This window comes from Gopherus flavomarginatus, chromosome 2 (genome assembly GCF_025201925.1).
Source record: "Gopherus flavomarginatus isolate rGopFla2 chromosome 2, rGopFla2.mat.asm, whole genome shotgun sequence".
NCBI classification, from domain to species: Eukaryota; Metazoa; Chordata; order Testudines; family Testudinidae; genus Gopherus; species Gopherus flavomarginatus.
In genome coordinates this window covers 38,178,595-38,201,580 of record NC_066618.1, presented here as the reverse complement: position 1 = coordinate 38,201,580, position 22,986 = coordinate 38,178,595, and the positions used below count along the sequence as shown (strand labels likewise).

At 42.5% G+C, this 22,986-nt stretch overlaps 1 protein-coding gene across 3 annotated transcripts in view; it reads left to right on the top strand.

The window, feature by feature from the left end:
- The first annotated feature begins 2,535 nt into the window (after positions 1-2,535).
- The window catches only part of SPAG6 (sperm associated antigen 6), a 62,838-nt gene continuing 42,387 nt past the window's right edge, over positions 2,536-22,986 (top strand). For all 3 annotated transcript variants that reach the window (XM_050942291.1, XM_050942292.1, XM_050942293.1), the window contains exons 1-2: positions 2,536-2,707; positions 2,830-2,925. In XM_050942291.1, the coding sequence (XP_050798248.1) occupies positions 2,683-2,707; positions 2,830-2,925 (121 nt within the window). In that variant the 5' untranslated portion in view covers positions 2,536-2,682. The remainder of the gene's footprint in view (positions 2,708-2,829; positions 2,926-22,986) is intronic.

The window sequence follows — 22,986 nt, the reverse complement described above, 5'->3', positions numbered from 1 at the left end:
TTCATGAAATCATTCTTCTCTGGAGCCTAGCACAAGCAGAAACAGTGGAGATGTTTTCCTTATAGGGCGTGAACACAGTAAATTTCAAATGAAGCTCAGGGTCTTAAGCACCTCTTGAAATCGGACCTCTTGTGTGTGTGTGTGTGTATGTATAGAAGACTGAAATGTCTGTATTATTTTACATATACTAGGACTTAGAATGACTCTCTCTGAAAAAAAATATATCCTAAAACTTGCCACTTAAATATATATTTGAAATATAGATGATTTTATATATATACATCTTAGGGTGGCAAATCTGTGGAATTGTCCCAGATTGAGGTGTTGCTTGAGGAGATTTTGGAACAAACCGATAAAATAAACAGTAATAAATCACCAGGATCAGATAGTATTCACCCAGGTGTTCTGAAGGAACTCAAATATTAAATTGCAGAACTACTAACTGTGGTATGTAATTTATCTTAAATCAGCCTATGTACCAGATGACTGGTGGATAACTATAATGTGACACCAATTAAAAAAAAAAGGTGTCCTGGTCATTACAGGCCAATAAACCAGTACCAGGTAAACTGGTTGAAACTATTGTAAAGAACAGAATTATCAGACACCTAAATGAACATGATTTATTGGGGAAGAGTTATATGGCTTTTGTAAAGGGAAATCATGCCTCACCAATCTTAGAATTCTTTGGGGGTGTCAACAAACATGTGGACAAGTGTGATCCAGTGGATATAGTGCACTTGGACTTTCAGAAAGACTTTGACAAGATCCTTCACCAAAAGTTCTTAAGCAGAGTAGGCAGTCATGGGATAAGAAGGAAGGTCCTCTCACTGATCAATAACTGGTTAAAAGATAGGAAACAAAGGGAAGGAATAAAAAATGGTCAGTTTTCACAGTAAAGAAAGGTAAATAGTGAGGTCCCCCAAGGATCTGTACTGGGACCTGTTCTTTTCAGCATATTCATAAATGATCTGGGAACGGGAGTAAACAGTGAAGTGGAAAAGTTTGCAGGCCATACACAATTACTCAGGATAGGTTAGTTAAGCCCAAAGCTGACTGCAAAGAGGTATAAAGGGATCTCACAAAAACGGAGTGCCTAGGCAAGAAAATGGCAGATGAAATTCAGTGTTGATAAATGCAAAGTAATGCACATTGGAAAGCATAATCCCAACTATGCATACAAAAATAGAGGGGTCTAAATTAGCTGTTAACACTCAAGAAAGAGATCTTGGAGTCATCATGGATAAGTTCCCTGAAAACATCTGCTTAATGTGCAGTAGCAGTCAAAAAAGCTAACAGAGAATTAGATACCATTAGGAAAGGATAAATAATAAGACAGTAAATATCATTATGCCACTATATAAATCCATGGTATGACCACACCTTGAATACTGCATGAAAAAAGTACAGGGAAGGGCAACAAAAATAATTAGGGGTATGGAACAGCTCCATGTGAGGAGAGATTAAAAAGACTGGGACAGTTCATCTTAGAAAAGAGACAACTGAGAGAGATATGACAGAGGTCTATAAAATCATGTATGGTGCGGAGAAAGTGAATAGGGAAGTGCTCTTTATCCCTTCATATAACACAAGTATCGCGGTCACCCAATGAAATTAATAGGCGGCCGGTTTAAAACAAACATAAAGTGCTTTTTCACACAAGACAATCAACCCCTGGAACTCATGCCAGGGGATATTGTGAAGGCCAAAAGTATAAAGGTTCAAAATAGAATTAAATAGGCTCATGAAGGATAGATCCATCAATAGCTATTAGCTAAGGTGGTCAAGGACACAACCCCATGTCCCAAAACCTCTGACTGCTAGAAGCTGGAACCAGAGGATCGTGGAATCAATCACTGGATTAAGTTCCCTGTTCTGTTTATTTGCTCTGAAGCATCTGGGACTGGCCACTGTCAAAAGACAGTATACTGGGCTTGATGGACCATTGAGCTGACTCAGTATGGCCTTCTTATGTTAATTAATGTGTGTTCCACAAAACACACCAAGGCAAACAGGTAATGGGGAGACAGCTTTTCTTCTTGGGAGAGAAAAGGCAATGAAATAAATAAAAGCATGATGTCACAATGTGATAAAATGCATGAGACGGTGTATATGTCAGTCTATATGGTATAAAGACATGCCATACATGTTATGTGGCTATGTAATATGTCCTGCACTTACGCACTTGTTTAACTTTATGCACAGAGCGGTGTAAATACCGTCTATAGCTCGTAACAGCCAGCAGGTTCATTGCACTTTCCCCACTATGTACATACGCGGCTACCAGCCCCCAACGGCTCTGCGTAGCAGGTCTGAGCACCCCAACACCCGCCCGCCCTGTGTCCATGGCCGGGGCTGCCCCCGCCCGCGTGCGCAACGTCTCCCGGGGGGAGCAGCTCCGCGCGCGCTCGGCTGCGGGGTCAGCCACCTGATGTCACAATCCGGCGGGGGCGGCTCCGTGCCCCTCGTCCGCCGCCGGCGCCCGGCTTCCGTTTGGTTACCTAGGAGAAGATACACACTGCGGCGCGGCGCGGCGCGAAGCAGCAGCTGCCTGGTCCGGCGCGGCCCTGCTCGGCCCGGGAGTCCGCGTGAGGGGATTCGCGCGCGGCGCTGGTCGCCCAAGTAGAGAGCGCCAGGTGCCCCCCCCCAGCCCCTCTCGCTGACTCCCCACCACCCGGAGCCATGAGCCAGAGGCAGGTCTTACAAGGTATTGATTTAGCGGAGTTGCCACCATGGGGCCAGGCGCAGCGAGCCCCTGGGTCCGGCTCGGCTCGGCTCGGCTCGGGATCGCTTCCCATTGCTAACTCTGTCCCCCTCTCCCACTTGCAGTTTTCGAGCAGTATCAAAAAGCCCGAACGCAGTTTGTTCAAACGGTTGCTGAACTTGCTACTAGGCCACAGAATATCGAGACCCTCCAGAATGCAGGTAAAGCGCTTCCCTTCTTCCGCCGATCGGGGCCGCAGCCCTCGTGTGCGGGCACCAGACCACCACGCATGCCCAGGGTGACTTTTACTAGCCTGTACTTAAAGTATTTGCACCTAAGGCCAGTCTGCATTTGCTCATCGAACTGCCGTGTTGACAGCAAAGGAACTCCAAGAGCTGTAGTTGCACGATTCGTTTCACGGTCGCTATGCCGGCAAAAGAGAGGAAGGCAGGATCGTATCCCCCCACCCAGGAACGAGTCTGCTGTTAACCTTTTTCACTCTCCCCCCCTCCTGCAGTTTTATGAAGGAGAAAAATAACGCAGGTGTTACATTTAAAGAACAAATACTAGGGTTTACAGTCTGCTACTATCTAATTTGAGTATTTAAACTATGGATGGTAGAAGGACAGCATTTTACTTTGCCATTATAATGGTGTCTGATAATGTTGGAGTAGAAATATTGATCTCACTGGTAGAGGCGAAGAGAAAAACTTTACAGCTTTACAGAAAGATTCTAAAATATAAATGGTTCCTGTTCACAAAAGCTAAAAGTCTTTTAGGCATAGTGTGCTGAATGAGAAAATAAAATATCTGCAATTTTTTAATATTCAGCGTTTATCCGTGGAATTCTTCTAGAGAGGGCTCAAGACTTTCTGTTTTGTTTGACCTGTTGCTTATGCTTTCAACTAGTCAGTATGTAGGTACTGTATAGTTCTCTTTGCAATCATATTTGGGCACCTTGTCTGTTGTATCTTCCTGGGTGAAATTTGGAAGTTTAACAATACCCTCGGATTGCGCACACACATTTTCTTGCCTGACCGCAATTTTATTTCTAATTTTTTTAAGACTATGGATACCTTTGATACACTCTCCTACAAATTCCAATTTATTTGTATTTAAAGGAAAATTTGGCAGTATAAATGAACATTTTTTATTTTTTAAATAAAATTGTATTTGGAAGCATGAGGAATCATTAATAAATGGACTTTTAGATGAGGCTAGTTGTAATATTGTAAAGCAAAATCCTACTCAAAAGGTAAGAATGTATATGTTGTGATAGTTGTTTATAAATTGTTGAATGCTTTCAGCCATCTGATGTGTTCTGCAACCAGCTAGAAATTCAGACTTATTGCTGTTATGAAATTTAATAAACCAAAATAAGAATTGTCAGGCATGTGAACTGATGAACAGTACAACCCAACTTTACTTATTTTATGGTATTGATAAACTAATTAAAATACTGTAAGCATTTTGTTTTAAATACTTGTTTTCCAAGTCTGTTAAACTAGTAGTTTTCCTGAAATGGGATAGGCACAAAGAAGACATGTACAACTCTATTAATAAATTTTGAACCAAACCATGTCACTGTACATAAGTTCTTGTTAAAGAAATGTTGAGCTTGATTGTGCAAATGATCCATAAATGGAACATCCATTAAGTAAGCCTTTTATAGTATTATATGCCTGTCCATACTTCTTGATTTTGTCTTGCACAAAACCAGAGTATACATAACCTCATCTTGGTGTCCTTACTGATGCAATTTGTCCTCATTTGTGAAACAGGATTGTTTGCTTGAGTATGAACTACTCATGATTAAGGGATTTGGGATGGGGCCGAATATTTTAACAAATTGCATTTCTTTTGGAAACAGTTCTTCAAACGATTCAAGTCAGGATCAGACCTTATATTTGCTATTTAAAAAAAATGACTAAAAAAAGTTATTGTTTACAGAGAGTGAATAAAAAAACCCAACTAATCAAGCAAATCAAACCCACCAACTAAACAAAACACCCCTAACTTCCAAGCACAGTTTTACTTCACATTATTATTTTTTTAAAACATTTGTGGTTGATTAACTTAGTATAAAGCTATTTGGTTAGTTGAAATTCTGATCACTTTACAAACCTGAAGGAAGAAGTGCAATGTCTCTACAACTGCCTAACAATTAGAAAAAGAAAATATAAAAATCACCTTTTTGAACTTAAGTAAAATGAAAACAATGATGTGGTTTAGATGAACAATAACTAATTTTAAAAATAGGAAATGTGTTTAGTGCACTAACTAGGATTTCACCCCAATGTCCTGAGGTCAAATAGTAGACTAGCTCAGGGGTTCTCACAACAAATTTTTTGGTGGCCTCAGAGAGCGGCCACCAACTCTTGCTGGTGGCTGCAATGACATTTTTTCTTAAAATACTTAATTAACTTTATGAAAAACAAATAAATATGCACATACGCATGTCCAAATCATTATAATTTATTTATGTAGGTTTTTTTGCAGACTCAATAATAAAAATAATGTACGGTTGTCCCTATTCTGTACTGGACCTAAATAGAATAGAAACACAAATAAGATGCTTTGCATGTTTTGCTTTTTTTGGTTGATTTTTTTAGTCTTGATAGCTAGTATGTCTGCTATTGTGAAAAGTGATATTTGTATATTTGTTAATATCACTTTGCACAGCAGACTTACTCATCCTTGGCAAGCTGCGGGACATATTAAACCCTGGATGGGGAGGTGGGTAAGGAGGCAGGAGGGCCAGGGCGATGGGGATGTGTGAGTCTGGGGCTGGAGCCTTGGGTCCCGCTGCACATATGGGGGCTGGAGGCAGCAGGTGCTAGTGGCAAAGTGAGGAAGGTGAGCCTGTGGCCAGAGCCCGAAGCCCTGTGGCTGAGGGACAGAGCCTGCTGCTGCAAGGACAGAGCCTGCTGCCTACCACCCCAGGGCTGAAGCCAAAGCCCAAGCCCCGCTGCCCCCCAGGAAAGTGGGGAACTCACACTGGTTGCCTGCTCCTACAGTGTTTGTGGCTCCAGAAGGTGGCAGGGTCTAACCCCTGCTGGAGGCCCTGGAATAGGAGCCATTGCTTTGCCCCTCAAGTCACCACCCAGGAGGCTGTGGCTGCAAGAAAAGCCCCTGGTGGCTGCATGTGGCCACATTTGAGAGAGTCTGGACTAGCTTACAAGTGAGAACAAGGGCTCCGTACTGCATCCACTGACGTCAGTGGAAGCAGGACTGGGGGATGATTTTTATAGTTTTATCCTAGTTTCCACTTGTGCGCATCATAAAACCATCAAGCAAATTGGCATGATTCAGCCTGTTGACAGTTTCTGTTCAAAACAGGCCTGGGACTGGGATATCTGAAGTATTCCAATTCAGTATTCCAGTTCTGTTTTTCTAAAATGTGTATTCTAGGAATTATTTTGGGGAAGTCCTATGGCCTGTATTATACAGGACGTCTGACTAGATGGTCACAATGGTCTCTTCTGGCCATGGAACCTATGAGGGACCTGATACTGTATTTGTTGGGCAGCCAGAATTCCTACTGAGTTTTGGATGGACAAAGAATGCAGGATCAGGCCCCAGCCTACTGGTGTATTGGAACAGCAATGCACAATGTTTTCTGCCAGACATGTTTCAGTTTAGTCCTGTTACTTCTGTTTCATAAGTTTTAAATTTTCTCTCAAATTTTTAGATAAGAAAAATATTTGCAATGATAGTTTTTGTATAATTTTTTTAACTGCTGACGTTCCCAGACATTAAAAATGAAACCTGAATCCCTCCTTGAAAACCAATTCATAATCATGTGATTGGAACAGCAGCTATTGTTATCGAAATACTTCAGCAGAAAATGGTAATGTTTGAATTGCAGCTACCGTTGTAATACTTCTGTAATCCTCATGTGTTCCAGACAGAATTTGCTTTAGTCATCAGAAAGACATAGCAGCCTTGACTCAAGTTGCCAGACTGAACAGCTGGTTTGTGAGTGGCCTCAAAACACCTACTGCCTGGAAAAAAATGGAGACCAATTATTTAGCATAAGTTGTGATGATTTACATTTATCCTATGGGCAAAAATATTTCTATCGCCATGTCATGATATTGTTTCATAGTAATACAGTATCATGACTACGTATGACACGCACAGAGGATTTTTACCAGCTTATATTCAGTTAAGAACATTTGTTACACTCTGCAAACTATTAAGCAAGTCTTGCAGACTGGGAGTTACAATGGTCGCTTGCTGGTGGATTCTCTGCAGCTTGAGGTCTTCAAATCAATTTTGAGGATTTCAATAACTCGGTCCTGGGTTAGGGGTTGTTATAAAATTGGATGGGTGGGGTTCTGTGGCCTGCCTTGTGCAGGAGGTCAGACTAGATGATCATATTGGTCCCTTCTGACCTATGAGTCTATGAGTCTATGTGTCAAATATACAATTTCTAAAATTGAATGTGATTAATTGCTTAAAAAAAGAAAAGAACCAAGAACCATATTTTGAGGCATTATTGTCTACCAAACAACTGTCCTGTCTTTTATGGTGGTCCTGCTATATAAAGCTGTTTCTTATGAAACAAGGGGGTGGGAGGGAGTCCTTTATTACATAAGAATGAAACCATTCTATATACACTTAGAGGTTGTCTCTTTGCTTATCCTTATAAAGAAAGCTAATTATTTATTAAGCAGAGAACTGTTTTAAGAAGATATAGCACTTGATCCTCAAAGATGCTTACTGCCTAAACTTCCATTGACTGTAACAGGAGTTGAGGGTGCTTATCACCTTACAGGAGAGGGCCCCTATTGTGCATTTAAAGGACTGTCAGGCCTGATCCTGCTCCCAGTGAAATAAATGGCAATTTTGCCATTGAATTAAATTTGAGCAGCTTTGGACCTTTAAATAACTTGCTTTACATCAGTCAGCGTAGAAATCCTTAGCAATAAATACATGAAGATTCCTAATGTCATTTCAAAAATGAAATAGAGTTTGAGAGGGCTCTTGCTATTTGTTAAACAGTGTCCTTGATCAAAAGCATCCAAGCTGGAGATGTTGTTTTTAAAAAAATTGATTACACTTCAAGCACCACTTATCTAGTATCATAATAAAAGCCATTTGAGGAGGCATGTGAACCAATAGCGAGTAACAAGATATGCAATATCAGTGGCAACTGTATTGTGGTAGTAGATAGATAATAATACTAATAGTGTAATTGAATTTAAAATATAATGGCTCAGATTGCACTCCTAGATCTGCTCACACAGATCACCACCACTTTCTGCACCAAAACAGGGTCAGTGTCAGTGCTTACTTTGTAACAAAAGAGGTATCGGGACTCAATCAATTCGTTTACTTTCATTACTGACACACCAAACCTAGGAGGTGCCAGGGCTGAGCACTGGCATAAATTAAACACTGTTCAACTCCCTTAGCAGCACCATTTTCCCCTTTCAGACCCCATGGAGGCCTTTCGGCATGGTCTGGGCTCCGTGCTAGTGGAGACTGGGGATCTGTGTATGCTGCAACTTGGAGTGAAGCTCTCAGCCTGGGTGGACAGACCCGTGATAGCAGGGCTCAGCCTAGTGCATTAAAAATAGCAGTGTGGACGTTGTGGGTCCATCCTATTTTTAGCACACTAGCTTGAGCCCCTCTGTCTATCCGCACTGGGAAGTTTGCTGTCAGCTGCAGCCTACACATACCCAGGGAGGGCTGAAGGGAAGATACACATCTTCCCACTCCAAATACACACACACCTCCTGGACTTTGTGGCGAATCCTCAGTAAAGATTATATAGCCCCAGGCTACATTATTCTGTCTGCAGAGCCCCTGCCCCCAATCCTGTAGCTACAACTGTCCTGGGAGCTAGGGGCCATTGCAGATAATGCTTGATGCAGGTGGCTCTGGCTTTCCTCTGATTCATAGATTCATCGATTCTAGGACTGGAAGGGACCTCAAGAGGTCATCGAGTCCAGTCCCCTGCCCTCATGGCAGGACCAAATACTGTCTAGACCATCCCTGATAGAAATTCATCTAACCTACTCTTAAATATCTCCAGAGATGGAGATTCCACAACCTCCCTAGGCAATTTATTCCAGTGTTTAACTACCCTGACAGTTAGGAACTTTTTCCTAATGTCCAACCTAAATCTCCCTTGCTGCAGTTTAAGCCTGTTGCTTCTTGTTCTATCATTAGAGGCTAAAGTGAAAAAGTTTTCTCCCTCCTCCTGATGACACCCTTTTAGATACCTGAAAACTGCTATCATGTCCCCTCTCAGTCTTCTCTTTTCAAAACTAAACAAACCCAATTCTTTCAGCCTTCCTTCATAGGTCATGTTCTCAAGACCTTTAATCATTCTTGTTGCTCTTCTCTGGACCCTCTCCAATTTCTCCACATCTTTCTTGAAATGTGGTGCCCGGAACTGGACACTATACTCCAGTTGAGGCCTAACCAGCGCAGAGTAGAGTGGAAGAATGACTTCTCGTGTCTTGTTTACAACACACCTGTTAATGCATCCCAGAATCACTTTTGCTTTTTTTGCAACAGTATCACACTGTTGACTCATATTTATCTTGTGGTCCACTATGACCCCTTGATCTCTTTCTGCCATACTCCTTCCTAGACAGTCTCTTCCCATTCTGTATGTGTGAAACTGATTGTTCCTTCCTAAGTGGAGCACTTTGCATTTGTCTTTATTGAACTTCATCTTGTTTACCTCAGACCATTTCTCCAATTTGTCCAGATCATTTTGAATTTTGACCCTGTCCTCCAAAGCAGTTGCAGTCCCGCCCAGTTTGGTATCGTCTGCAAACTTAATAAGCATACTTTCTATGCCAACATCTAAGTCGTTGATGAAGATATTGAACAGAGCCGGTCCCAAAACAGACCCCTGCGGAACCCCACTTGTTATACCTTTCCAGCAAGTTTGGGAGCCATTAATAACTACTCTCTGAGTACGGTTATCCAGCCAGTTATGCACCTACCTTATAGTAGCCCCATCTAAATTGTATTTGCCTAGTTTATCGATAAGGATATCATGCGAGACCGTATCAAATGCCTTACTAAAGTCTAGGTACACCACATCCACCGCTTCTCCCTTATCCACAAGACTCGTTATCCTATCAAAGAAAGCTATCAGATTGGTTTGACACGATTTGTTCTTTACAAATCCATGCTGGCTATTCCCTATCACCTTACCACCTTCCAAGTATTTGCAGATGATTTCTTTAATTACTTGCTCCATTATCTTCCCTGGCACAGAAGTTAAACTAACTAGTTTCTGTAGTTTCCTGGGTTGTTTTTATTTCCCTCTTTATAGATGGGCACTATATTTGCCCTTTTCCAGTCTTCTGGAATCTCTCACATCTCCCATGACTTTCCAAAGATAATAGCTAGAGGCTCAGATACCTCCTCTATTAACTCCTTGAGTGTTCTAGGATGCATTTCATCAGGCCCTGGTGACTTGCAGGCATCTAACTTTTCTAAGTGATTTTTAACTTGCTCTTTTTTTATTTTATCTTCTAAACCTATCCCCTTCCCATAAGCATTCACTATGTTAGATATTCCTTCAGACTTCTCAGTGAAGACCGAAACAAGAAGTCATTAAGCATCTCTGCCATTTCCAAGTTTCCTGTTACTGTTTCTCCCTCCTCACTGAGCAGTGGGCCTACCCTGTCCTTGGTCTTTCTCTTGCTTCTAATGTATTGATAAAAAGTCTTCTTGTTTCCCTTTATTCCCATAGCTAGTTTGAGCTCATTTTGTGCCTTTGCCTTTCTAATCTTGCCCCTGCATTCCTGTGTTGTTTGCCTATATTCATCCTTTGTAATCTGACCTAGTTTCTATTTTTTATATGACTCCTTTTTATTTTGTAGGTCATGCAAGATCTCGTGGTTAAGCCAAGGTGGTCTTTTGCCACATTTTCTATCTTTCCTACCCATCAGAATAGCTTGCTTTTGGGCCCTTAATAGTGTCCCTTTGAAAAACTGCCAACTCTCCTAAGTTGTTTTTCCCCTCAGTCTTGATTCCCATGGGATCTTACCTATCAGCTCTCTGAGCTTACCAAAATCTGCCTTCCTGAAATCCATTGTCTCTATTTGCTGTACTCCCTTCTACCCTTCCTTAGAATTGCAAACTCTATGATTTTATGATCACTTTCACACAAGCTTCCTTCTACTTTCAAATTCTCAACGAGTTCCTCCCTATTTGTTAAAATTAAGTCTAGAACAGCTTCCCCTCTAGTAGCTTTTTCAACCTTCTGAAATAAAAAGTTGTCTGCAATGCAGTCCAGGAACATATTGGATAGTGGTGTTATTTTCCCAACATATGTCTGGATAGTTAAAGTCCCACATCACCACCAAATCTTGGGCTTTGGATGATTTTGTTAGTTGTTTAAAAAAAGCCTCATCCACCTTTTCCACCTGGTTAGGTGGCCTGTAGTAGACCCCTAGCATGACATCACCCTTGTTTTTTACCCCTTTTATCCTAACCCAGAGACTTTCAACACTTCCGTCTCCTATGTCCATCTCCACCTCAGTCCAAGTGTGTACATTTTTAATATATAAGGCAACACCTCCTCCCTTTTTCCCCTGTCTATCCTTCCTGAGCAAACTATACCCATCCACACCAACATTCCAATCGTGTATTATCCCACCAAGTTTCAGTGATGCCAACAATGTCATAGTTGTATTTATTTATTAGCACTTCCAGTTCTTCCTGCTTATTACCCATACTTCTCGCATTTGTATATAGGCATCTAAGATACTGGTTTGATCTTGCCTCCCAGTTTTGCCCTGACCCTCCTTTCTCTCTGCCATTATAGCCCACGCTCCCCACATTTGGTGCAGATGTGTGCAAGTTTGGTGATACCCACATTTGGTGCAGAGTGTGCAAGTTTGGAGCCTACCCTTTGGCTTCTTCCATGGGGGAGCAATTCCCCTCATGGGACAGTGAGAGATAATTGCGAGAGAACCTTCACAGAGATTTCCTTCCCTAGAGCTCCTTCCTGTATGTGTACTTTCTTGCTAGCCATTGTTCCTGCCTTGGATGTTTTTGTGAATGAGTCTACTCACATGAGTAAGTGCTACTCATTACTCAAAGATGAGTAAATGTTGAAGAATTAGGCCTCTTAATTCATAATTGATGCACATGTTTGAAAAGAGGGAAAAAAATCCTCCCCCAGAAAACCTGTGTCAACTGGTAAATGTGTAACTGAGACACTAAAAAAACAATTCACTTAACAAATTTCATTCTAGTGGGCTGGGATTTATGGAAGAAATCTATTTTGATGTTAGTAGTTTTACACATTTCTTTTAAAAATAAATCTGTTCCATTGGCAGGCACAGCCCGTAAATGTTGGTATCAGAATTAATTATTAAAAGAAAAACAATGATTTCAAGTATTAGAAATTGCATATTTTCAACAATAATTAAAAATTGACTTGAATCAACCCTTCCTCCCTGTGTGATCAAAACTTCCACCTGCCTTGAACTTTGGGATAGTTTGGAATCAAGTCTGAACTTTTGGCACAGGCCCATTTCTGTTAGTGAAAATCTTATTCACTGTGAGCCTAATTCTGCCATCCTCATTCATCCTTAGAAGCAGAATATTCTGCAAGTAGTGCCACTGGAATGAATGGGATTACCTGCTGGGCAATTTGCTATTTAATAAGAATAAGTACAGTGGAATCAAGTTCTGTGAGTTTAGCGATTTCTTAGTTTCTGGAAACCAGTTCTGTACTCTCACCTTCAGCTTGAGTGAGAATTTAAGTTTTATACATTTTCTTTCAGTGGAGCTTGCACTGATGAGGATTGTTGCTTTAAATTATGAAGTTAGAGATCCAGTTGGAATTAAGAATCAGTTTTATTTCTCTGATTGAAATGGCCTCAAAGCCAACAGACTAAGGAACAACTCTTGCCATCCTTTCCCATGGCTGGATCATGCCCTTCTGAATGGGGTGGCTAGGAGTTGGGTAGAAAACTGAGGATGGAATTTGAGAATTTGAAAAATGGAAATTGAGAGGCAGTGTAGTCCAGTATCTAGAGAACCGGATAAGGAATTGGGAGACCTGCTGGTGACCTACTGGGTGACCTGTGCAAGTCACTTTACCTCTTTGTGCCTCTATTATGTCTATTCAGAGTATAAGCTCTTCAGGACAGGGGCTGTGTCTTATCTGTTTGTACAGTGCCGAGTGTGATTGTGGGGGGGAGGGGGAGGAGCTTGATGTCAGTTGAGGCTTCTAGGCACTATTGTAGTATAAATATGAAACATTTCCAGCTCTCTATGGGTAGGGTGGTTTTTCTAGAGAGGGCTGAGTTCGTGGCCATAAAAGGGTAGTGTGGACATAGAGTGCATAGAAAGGAGGATGACCTTGTTGTTAAGATAGTGGACTGGAACTCAGGAGATCTTGACTCTCTCTCAGGTCTGCTATGAGCTTCCTATGTGGCTTTGAGTAAACCATTCAAGCTTCCCGTGTACTTTAGTTTATGTAAGATAGGAATAATAATACTACTTCTACCTCAAAACAGTGTTGTAAGTATATATCCATGTCTGTCTGTGAGGCTCAGGTACAAGGTTGATAAGCATAATGACAGTACTTAATAATTATTAATAATAGTTAAGCTTGGAATGATGTAGCAAATGGGTGCTAGTGAAAATGGAGATTCCTGAAAGCTGACACAGGTAGGATATTGGAGTGGAGTAAGTGGAGCTGCTAAAGAGTAGGACATGGAGTGGGATCTACTGAAATTTTCTGCCAGAAACTTTAATCTGACATGGTACATTCTGTTTAGGAGATGGGATAATGTAATGCAGAATATGCACTGCTGGCTCCAGCTCTACCCTGAGTCCACAACCTTTCAAAACCTGCAGTCCCAAATTTGCGGAGGTGCTTCAGCGTGCTTTTACTTTGAGGAGATGGTGCTCAGGTTCATCTTGCTCCACTGGTGCATGGACTAGCCTGTATTTTCACAGTTTCCTCCTTTTCTAGGACACATTTGGATGGATGATTTAGTACTTAGGGCCAGATTTTTAAAGGTATTTAGATGGCAAAAGATACAGATAGGGACTTTTGAAAATCCTACCAGGCACCTACCCACATTGGTAGGTGCCTAAATGTCTTTAAAAGTCTGACCCTTAGACCTTATTAAGGCAAAACTCTGACTCAACTGGGAGCATTGCCTAAGTAGGGCCTAGAGGATCAGGCTCTGACTAAGGACTTCAGGGTTTTGCCCCACATTTAACAAAATGTAAAAGAATCTACTCTTCTTTATTGCATAAACTTACAAAGCGCTTTGCAAACATCATGTTGATGCTACTGGACTTGCAATAATAAGGGCTTGAGGATCAGATGCATAGAATAAGACATGTAACCTGCTCTAGGGAATCTACGTTCTAAGAGCTGGATCCTGCAATTGATTCTGCGTGGACAGACTCCTGTGCTCATATGGATCCAGTTATAGGATCTGGATGTATGAGCCCAATCCTATGAGGTGCTGAATTTCCTCAACTCCAATTGACCAACTTCAGTGGAATGACAGAAGATAAAGAATGCTGTTGAGGTGACTAGGAGTTTGTGAGAAGAGAAGTGAGTGGGGAAGTGGAATAACTGATATGGTAAAAGCTGGGCGAGAAGCATGTGAAGGGGAGAATGGAGATCAAAGCCAAGAGATAATCACTGGAGTCATGGTGGGAAAATAAAGTAGGGAAGTTGCTTTCTTGGGGTTTTGTGATTTGGAGCTGTCCACTGAAGGAAAGAAGGAAGTGTGTTAATGCAAGTAACAGAGATATCATGAGGGGGAAAGAGGAATCATCACCAGGGCCCAGAAAGTAGCCTTTGAAAGGGATTTGTTGGTCCTGAATCTTCTGTCTCTTTTGTGTCCAGCCTCTGTGGATGAAGCCCACAGGTAGTGTAGGGTGGTAGAGATCCTGTTGGCAGCTGCTGGTTGGCTTCTGAAGTGGCCAGTAAAAGGGAGCAACTCCTTTTGGCTTCCTTGATTTTGTTGCTCCATGCCTATGTGAAGGAAGCCTGTATGGGATTTGGGTGGGAGATCCTGCTGGAGGTTGCTGATTAGCCACAAGAAGGGCATTTTAGGAGATCCAATTCTCCTGGATCCCTTCTGCCTCCAGCCCATATGGAAGAGGCCTATGAAATAGCTGGGAAGGTCTTAAAAGGAAGTGGCTTGCTAGTACTGGCTGCTTCTGGATCCTCTGCTGACAAAATGAGTGTTTGTCATGTTCTCCGTCATCTGTTAATTACATTGAAAATTGCCCAGTTATCCAAAACATCAGTTATTGAAACATATTCAGTATCCCCATTAATATCTGGAGAATCCTAGCTATACTCAAGCAGAGGATTGGTGGTGGTAGGAATGCTCTCTCAGAGAAATGAATGTGTGGCTGAGGATTGCTATTTAAGGGGTTCTCTGAGAGGGAACGTCTTGAGACAAGAGGGTGAAGGCTCCCTTTCTCATTAAGCTTCAGGGAAACTTCTAACCAAGTCTAGTTAAAAGTCTTGCTGCTACATTGTTTCTAGGGGGGAGGATTTGAGATAATCTAGGATACTATTCTATTTCCACTTTCTCCAGACTCCCTAAGGTTTCCTCTATTATTTGGTCTTGGTCTGGATTTGGGAATCAAGATTCTTGAAAACTCAAGGTTACTTGACAATTGCTTGAATATTATCATTATTAACTTACTGAATGTCCTCCACATGTGCTGGGCACTGTACAAAACATAGAGTACAGTCTAGCTGCTGCTCCAAAGAGCTGATCGTCTACACTAGATGGACAGCACAATTCAGATACAAAATACGCTGGTGGGTCACAAAGTGGTGTAGACGGTTTTTTAAAGTTTTTGTGGAAGAAATCTGTTTTTAAGGACTTTGAATGAAAATAAGGTGATTATCAGGTGCAGACTAAGGGATTTTGAAGCATAATGGGTGACATAGGATCTTCCCTTTGTATCCAGTTACATTATTTTTTTCTTTTTAAGTTTCAGGTGTTCTCCCCCAAGCAGTAGAAAGAACCAAACAAAGGCTGCTGTCTGTGGCAGATTACCCTTTGTTTGGCTGCAAGGTCCTGGAAAGAAAAACCTGGAACCTGTAGCTACCCTGAACGTTTTTCCCTGATAAAGTTAGGCAGCAGCCAACACGTGTCTGCTGAAGTGAGACAAATCAGGCTTTTGCACAACACCACTACTTGAAATGTGTGAGTTAAAAGTGATTCAGCTTATAAAGGCTGTAAGGGTTCTTTGAAACAAAAATGATGAATTAGAAACTGTGGATGGAAAGGCGAATCGTTCCTTGTCCAAGGTCAGTCACTGGGAGGTTATGTAAGGGAGAATATTTGGATACTGCTCTTTTTTTACTCCATCTCTGAATAGCTAATAGGTGTCTTCAAAGACAAATTTAGTCTGTTCATATAAGTAGTGTACAGTCAAACCTCACAATAATGTGCCCCGCCATAACGCGAAATCGCATATAACACGATCATAGGTTGGCTCCCCTTTAAGGCATAATACCAGTGGTTCCCAGCACCATGGCAGGGGAGAGAAGCTGCAGCCCCGCGCCTGCCGGGGACAGAGAACTCCGAGGCTGTGGGCGCCGGTGTTCTCTGTCCCCAGCAGGCGCGGGGCCGTGGCTTCTCTCTGTCTTCTCCGGGGCTGCAGGTGCTGGTGCTCTTTGTCCCCAGCAGGTGCAGAGCCGCGGCTTCTCTCCGGCTTGAAGAGAAGCCACACCCCCGCGCCTGCCGGGTACAGAGAACTCCGAGGCTGCGGGCGCCGGTGCTCTCTGTCCCGGCAGGTGCGAGGCCACGGCTTCTCTCCGGCTTCAAGAGGAGCCATGGCCCCACACCTGCCAGGGACAGAGAACTCCAGGGCTGTGGGCTTCGGTGCTCTCTGTCTCCAGCAGGCGTGGGGCCATGTCTTCTCTCCGGCTTCTCTGGGGCTGCAGGTTCCAGTGCTCTCTGTCCCTGGCAGGCCGGAGAGAAGCCGCGGCCTCGCACTTGCCGGGGACAGAGAGCACCGGCGCCTGCAGCCTCGGAGTTCTCTGTCCCCGGCAGGCGCAGGGCCACAGCTCTTCTTGAAGCCGGAGAGAAGCCGCGGCCCCGCACCTGCCAGGGACAGAGAGCACCGGTGCCCCCAGCCTCGGAGTTCTCTGTCCCCGGCAGGCGGGGGGCTGTGGCTCCTTTCCCCTGCTGGGCACCAGGCGGTGCACGTCAATCACCACGTTGGGGATCACTGACTTAAACTGACTGGCTTGAAACCCTGCTATATCACGACCCCGCATTTATCGCGATGGAATTTTTTGGACCCCAAACATCATGTTATATCGGGGTTTCACTGTACTTTGTTGTTATTCTTTGCTTTCTACATTGTTGCATGCAAACAAAATTAGGGAATTCGTCAATAAAGTTTTCCTGCCTCTGTAACAAGACACTTCTCTGCAGCAAGACCAAAAAGCCACCCCCATCAAAGCTCTATAGTAGGGCACTGCTACTTCCAGTTCTCAGTCTGCTCCTTCTGTTTCTCCATAGGAATTAGTTCAGCTATCCCCTAAATGGGTGGTAGTGGTGAAACGAAGAGCTCCCTATGCTTATTTGGCTGTGTGCTGAAACATTATGGCCCCTCTCTATCCAGTACATTTTTCTTGTTCAGTTCCACATACTTGGGTGTAGTGATGGCAGTCCCCTATAAGATGGCTTCCTTTCCATCTCTGTTCATCTGTATTTGTGGGCCAAGAAGGTAATGTTCTTCAGGCTACTTCCTTTCCATGGCTGAGTTCTGTTTTGAAGCTCAGTCAGGAAAAGGTGATATGGGCCTTTTATACCTGTTCTCTCAGTAATCATCTAGGAAAGAACCTTCCCCATCCCAGGGAGTCAAACTACAGCAATTTGAAATAGATTGAATCATCTCTGAGAAGGATTTGGTTTTGCTTCTGTTCTATTCAAGTTCTTATGTTGAGCCCATCGTCATGGTATCTGAGTACCTTCCAGACGAAAGAAGACTAGTATCTGTTGTGTGCTATGTGTTGCTTAGCAGGAAAGTAAAGGTGAAGAAGAAAATTTTTCATTTTGACTAGAATGTGATGAGCATTGTTGATTGACATCCGTTAGCAACGTTTGTGCGAAAAATTAGCCGATGCACTTGCTTTGAAGAGGTAAATAGATTGTGTAATCACCAAGGCCTGCTGAGCATGCTGTGGGATAGTTCCTAAGTGGGCAGTAGTAATGTTGTAGATAGCGTAACAGAAAGGGAGAGCGTGCAGAAAAGCAGTGGAGGATGTACTGGGATTAACAAACATGGGCAATGTGAGTTGTGTTGGAGTAGAATTAGTAGCTTTTCTTCTCTTAAAGGCACAGACTTGTTAAACTGTGTAGTATCTTATGTTATATAAAACATTTTAAATCTTATGATAGGTTCCCTTAGCAGGTAAGCACAAATCTTTGTTTTGTTGTTTGTTGGACAGGACCTAACTAAAACTGCAGCAGAACTGATACTATAACTCCAGTACATGGTCTCTTTCTACTTCTCCCTGCTGTGCTGGGGTGATTATTGGAGCAATGTCCGATCCCAGTTGCTCGGATATTGTAGCTAAACTTTTTTTTTTTAAACTATTTTTTCCTTTCCCCTTTTGGTAGCTATTGGTTTCAATGTGGGAAGGGAAGGAATGGAAACTGGCTTGTGTGAAAGTATATATCTGGTGTACAAACCTGGATGAGGAGGGGCAGGAGTGATGGTGACAACTTGCTCTAAATGTTGTATTGCTGTTCTAATTTTTTGCTTTGCTTTTTAAAGTTAATGTTACAAGTATTTTGATTCAAATTCTATAAATTCCCAGGGGGTGCTGGTTGGAACATTTTTGGAAGATAGAGGGTGTGGACTTTGCTGTAGATGTGGATGCCAAGGGAAACAGAAGCTGTTGGGAGGGGGGAAATCAAGAGACTGTTGGAGTCGTAGTTGCTGCTAAGTACTGGCATATTAAGGGAAGGAGCATGTACAATGGGTCTTTTGATTTTAGTGGGGCTGCTTGCATGAGTAAGGATTGCTTGAGTGAATAACGGTTGCAGAATTGGTCTCCAAGGACCTGTTACTGCTCCCATTGAAGTATTGGAAAAACTCCCAACTTCAGTGGGAACAGAGTTGAGCCCACTCCCCAAAAGGAAAGTCTCCCTTTGTGGCAGGCTGATCTACCCTTTGCAGACAGAGCTGTCATCAGCAAAAGCTGTGGAAAGGGAGGTGGATGCCTTTGCTCTTCTTACAGCCAGGACTGAGGTTAAAACTTGCACTTCAGAGGAGAATTTACAACCTCTAAGTAAGCAAGTTGAATCATATATATGGAAATTATAAAACTATTTCACAAGTGCTAGTCAGAGAAATGCTCGGCACACAGTAAATGAGAAATCATGGGATGTGGGGGGACTTTTTTTTGAGGATTGGATTTTTAAAAGGGGGCTAAGATCACTGATAGGATCTAGACCCGGAGAATCAAACTCATTGTGTGGAAGGGTCCAGCTTTTTCTTTTAACCATAGCCTGTGGGTATAGTATAGCTTTAGAACTATATATCGTCCTTAGTGAATCTCCCACTGATGGCATTACAAGGTTTACATGAAGATCAAGAATAGAATATGGCTGCTTTTAGTTCGAACAACAACAAAACTTTTGTTCAATACCTTTTGTCTCTTTGAGGTATCACTCTGGGGAAAATATGTTCTCCTCTATGATCACCACTATTACTACTCTGTTTCTCAACCTTTCCCATCCTTCTCCTTTCTTCCCATTGCATATTTCCTCCCCGCTGCAGTCAACGGTTTTCACACTAAATCCCCTCCCTATCGCATCAGCTAAAATGATCATCAGTGAAATATTTAAAGCTAACATTCAAAGTGGTGTCACTAGAGGTATATCTACATTTTGAAGAGGGGGTGTGATTCCCATTTCAAGGAGACATACAAGTGCTAGTCTCATTGAGCTAGCAGACTAAAAATAGATTGTCAAGTATCAGAAGGGTAGCCGTGTTAGTCTGGATCTGTAAAAGCAGCAGAGAATCCTGTGGCACCTTATAGACTAACAGACGTTTTGGAGCATGAGCTTTCGTGGGTGAATACCCACTTCTTCTGATGCATATGGTGGAAATTTCCAGGGGCAGGTATATATATGCTAGCAAGCAAGCTAGAGATAACAAGGTCAGTTCAATCAGGGAGGATGAGGCCCTGTTCTAGCAGTTGAGATGTGAAAACCAAGAGAGGAGAAACTGGTTCTGTAGTTGGCAAGCCATTCACAGTCTTTGTTCAATCCTGAGCTGATGGTGTCAAATTTGCAGATGAACTGAAGCTCAGCAGTTTCTCTTTGAAGTCTGGTCCTGAAGTTTTTTTGATTGTAGCTGTGGTAGTGTGAGCACTGGAACAGGCTAGCCACCCCCAGTACATGCCCATCCAAGACCCTGTGCCTGTACTTGGGATGGCTAGCCCATCCTGCCACTGACACTGTTGTAGCTATACTCTCTTTTTAGTGTGCTACCTCAGTGAGGGCTGCATGAGTAGATCTCCTTGAGCTGGGAATCACAGCTCCGCCTCAAAGTGTAGACATACCCTGTAATTCAGCTTTAATACTCAAATGAAATTATTAGCCAGCAGGAGAGTTCCCCCATCAGCTAGAAGTATATTTCTGAGAAATGAAAGCTTAAATTTTGCAGAATCTAGATAGGTCATGCAGGCCAAAAATATCATCTAGTGTGGATCTGGCACTTGGACCCCTCAGATCTAGATGGCTTCAGTCTCTGTTGCATTCAAAGTTTGAGCCACTCAAAATGTTAAAAAGGTTTGTTGATTCTCAGGCCCACCCACAGATGTTCATAGAAATGCAGGTTTGTATAAGGCTTGGAAACAAAAAATGTAGAATGTTTATTTCCTTCTGCTCTGGTGGCAACTTAGAGCATTTTATAAAATGACCTTAAAAAGAGGGACCTGTGCTTCCTGCTCCGACAAGGGAAGTTGAGTGGCACAAATTTAACATACGTTAAAAGCAGAAATCCCATCATAGTCAGTGTAAAAGTAGCCTGAATTCTATGTGGTATGGAGATGCAGAAAGTGCCTGATCGCTCTGTGCTCAGCCGGATCTTCAGTGGGCATTTTGCATTGTGTCAGGAATGGAGGATTGAGCATGCAACCTGTCATTTTAAAAGGAAAGATAAGAAATTATTGACTGCAAAAGCAGTTACATCTCATGAAGGGAAGGCTGATGGTTTATCAAAGGATGAGATTATAAAAATTTATAACAAGGTTTTTGGAGTTGGCACCAGGTCTTATCTTTTTATATACTCTGTAAAGTACCTAGCATATTTCAAAGTGATGTATAAATAATGATAAACTCCTTTCATCTCAGAGCGTGGGTGGATAATAATTTAGTGGCCAATCCTCTGGGATAATAAGTGTCTTCTGCAAAGTGTTGCATGAACTCCCATTGATATCGTATCGGAAGGCGTATGGGAGGATCAGGCCTTTGATCACTGTTGAGTCTCTAAAGACCACCTCTTAGTCTCTTTGGCTTGAGCAGAATATGCCCCAAATGTACCTCCATGACCAAAGAAATATTTATATAGAGCCCAGTGTTGCCTTTCTTTGGAATACGGTCCAATGATAAATAACTAGAAGATTGCAAAGTTATCATTAAAAGTGCCTTCATAATGCTGTGCATGTATTTAGAGTTGAATTTTGGCTTTTCCTCATTGAGGGGGTCCTCTGCATATTCTGATTTGTAGCACAGGGCTTTAGGAATTTTCTGGGAAGTAGTGCCCACTGGAGTTGCACAAGCTTCCTCTCGCAGCACTTGGTGTTCTGAGATGAGATTTTTAAAGGGTCTGTGTGGGCCTAGATGGTTCCATTACTTTCTTTTCACAGCCAGCTACAGATGTAGGCTCATTCTCTCCTGGCCAGGAACAGTGTTTTTTTCTTGTGATCATAAAGCTCTTCATTTCATAGAATAGAATATCAGAGTTGGAAGGGACCTCATTAGGTCATCTAGTCTAACCCCCTGATCAAAGCAGGACCAATCCCCAACTAAATCCCTAAATGCCCCCCTCAAGGGCTGAATTTACAACCTTAGGTAAATGCTCAAACCACTGAGCTATCCCTCCCCCACTATGTTGTTAATTTAGTTAGCTAGCTTGTAAGTGTCAGGTAGCTGTGTACATTAAATTTTATAATGGACCTAGGCCCTTAGGTATTTTGGTCATGACCGATCAGGCCTCTGAGAACTAAATAATGAGGGTGGAATCATGTTGTGTATTTTGTGTTCTTTCATGTTCCCAGAGGAGGACCAGCATTCTTGTCTGTCTGTTCTGTTTGGGGGAAGCTTATTTCCTGATTTGTTGCTTTGTATGTAGGGCCTTTCCACCTTGAGTATGCACAATTAGGCAGGCAAGGCCCTGTGCCTCCCTCACTGAGAACAATTTACAAGCCTGGCTATGGATCTGACATCATCAGATTAATCATCTACTCCTGTGATTGGACAGAATCTGCCACTTTCAGCTTCAAACCACCCAAATCAGATGACACAGGCACCAAAGAAATTAGTACCAGACAGATTGAGGTCTGTGGCTGTAGTGCCTAAAACCCTTTTAGGCACAGAAGCCTCATTGGCAATGAGAACCTCAACAGTGTTCTGTGCCAGAACTTCACTGATGCCAAGCCTAATTTTGCCTCCTACAGAGCCACTCTGTGCAAGTCTTTCATTGGTGATGGGCTAAGTAACTTGGCACAAAGTTGGTAATAATTCATCTCCACATTACGTATCCCCATAATCTATTCTGGATTATTTCTTGTACTTGGTCTCTCATCCTCTCCTTGTCTTCTATCCAGGTGAGTCTGTCTGAAACGCCAATGTATAATTTGTCAGTGGACAGTTCAAATTTTTTCTGTCACTCATCACAAGACTCATAAAAAAAACTTGTTCCATCATGGGCCCTTAACCCGATGCTGGCAAAGTTGATGCTCTCACTGACCCCTTGGGAGAACCCTCTCTATTCCATTTGTCATTCCAGACAGTGGGCTAGATCAGCTGATGCAAACTGGTGTAGTTGAAAAAACAGAGACAGATGGAATATAATTACCATAGCTCTGGACATTGGAGGCTGTGATGCAGGGCTCTTGTGCCCATTGCAACCACTGCTTTACAGCTGAGGTAGCGCATCCACCAGGTCTTAGCATATGGAGGCACCACTTTCAAAGAACCACAGTTAGTATAATAAGTAACCTTCCCTCCTCTACAAATTGTGTTCTTTATGCAGACATGCACATATCTCCT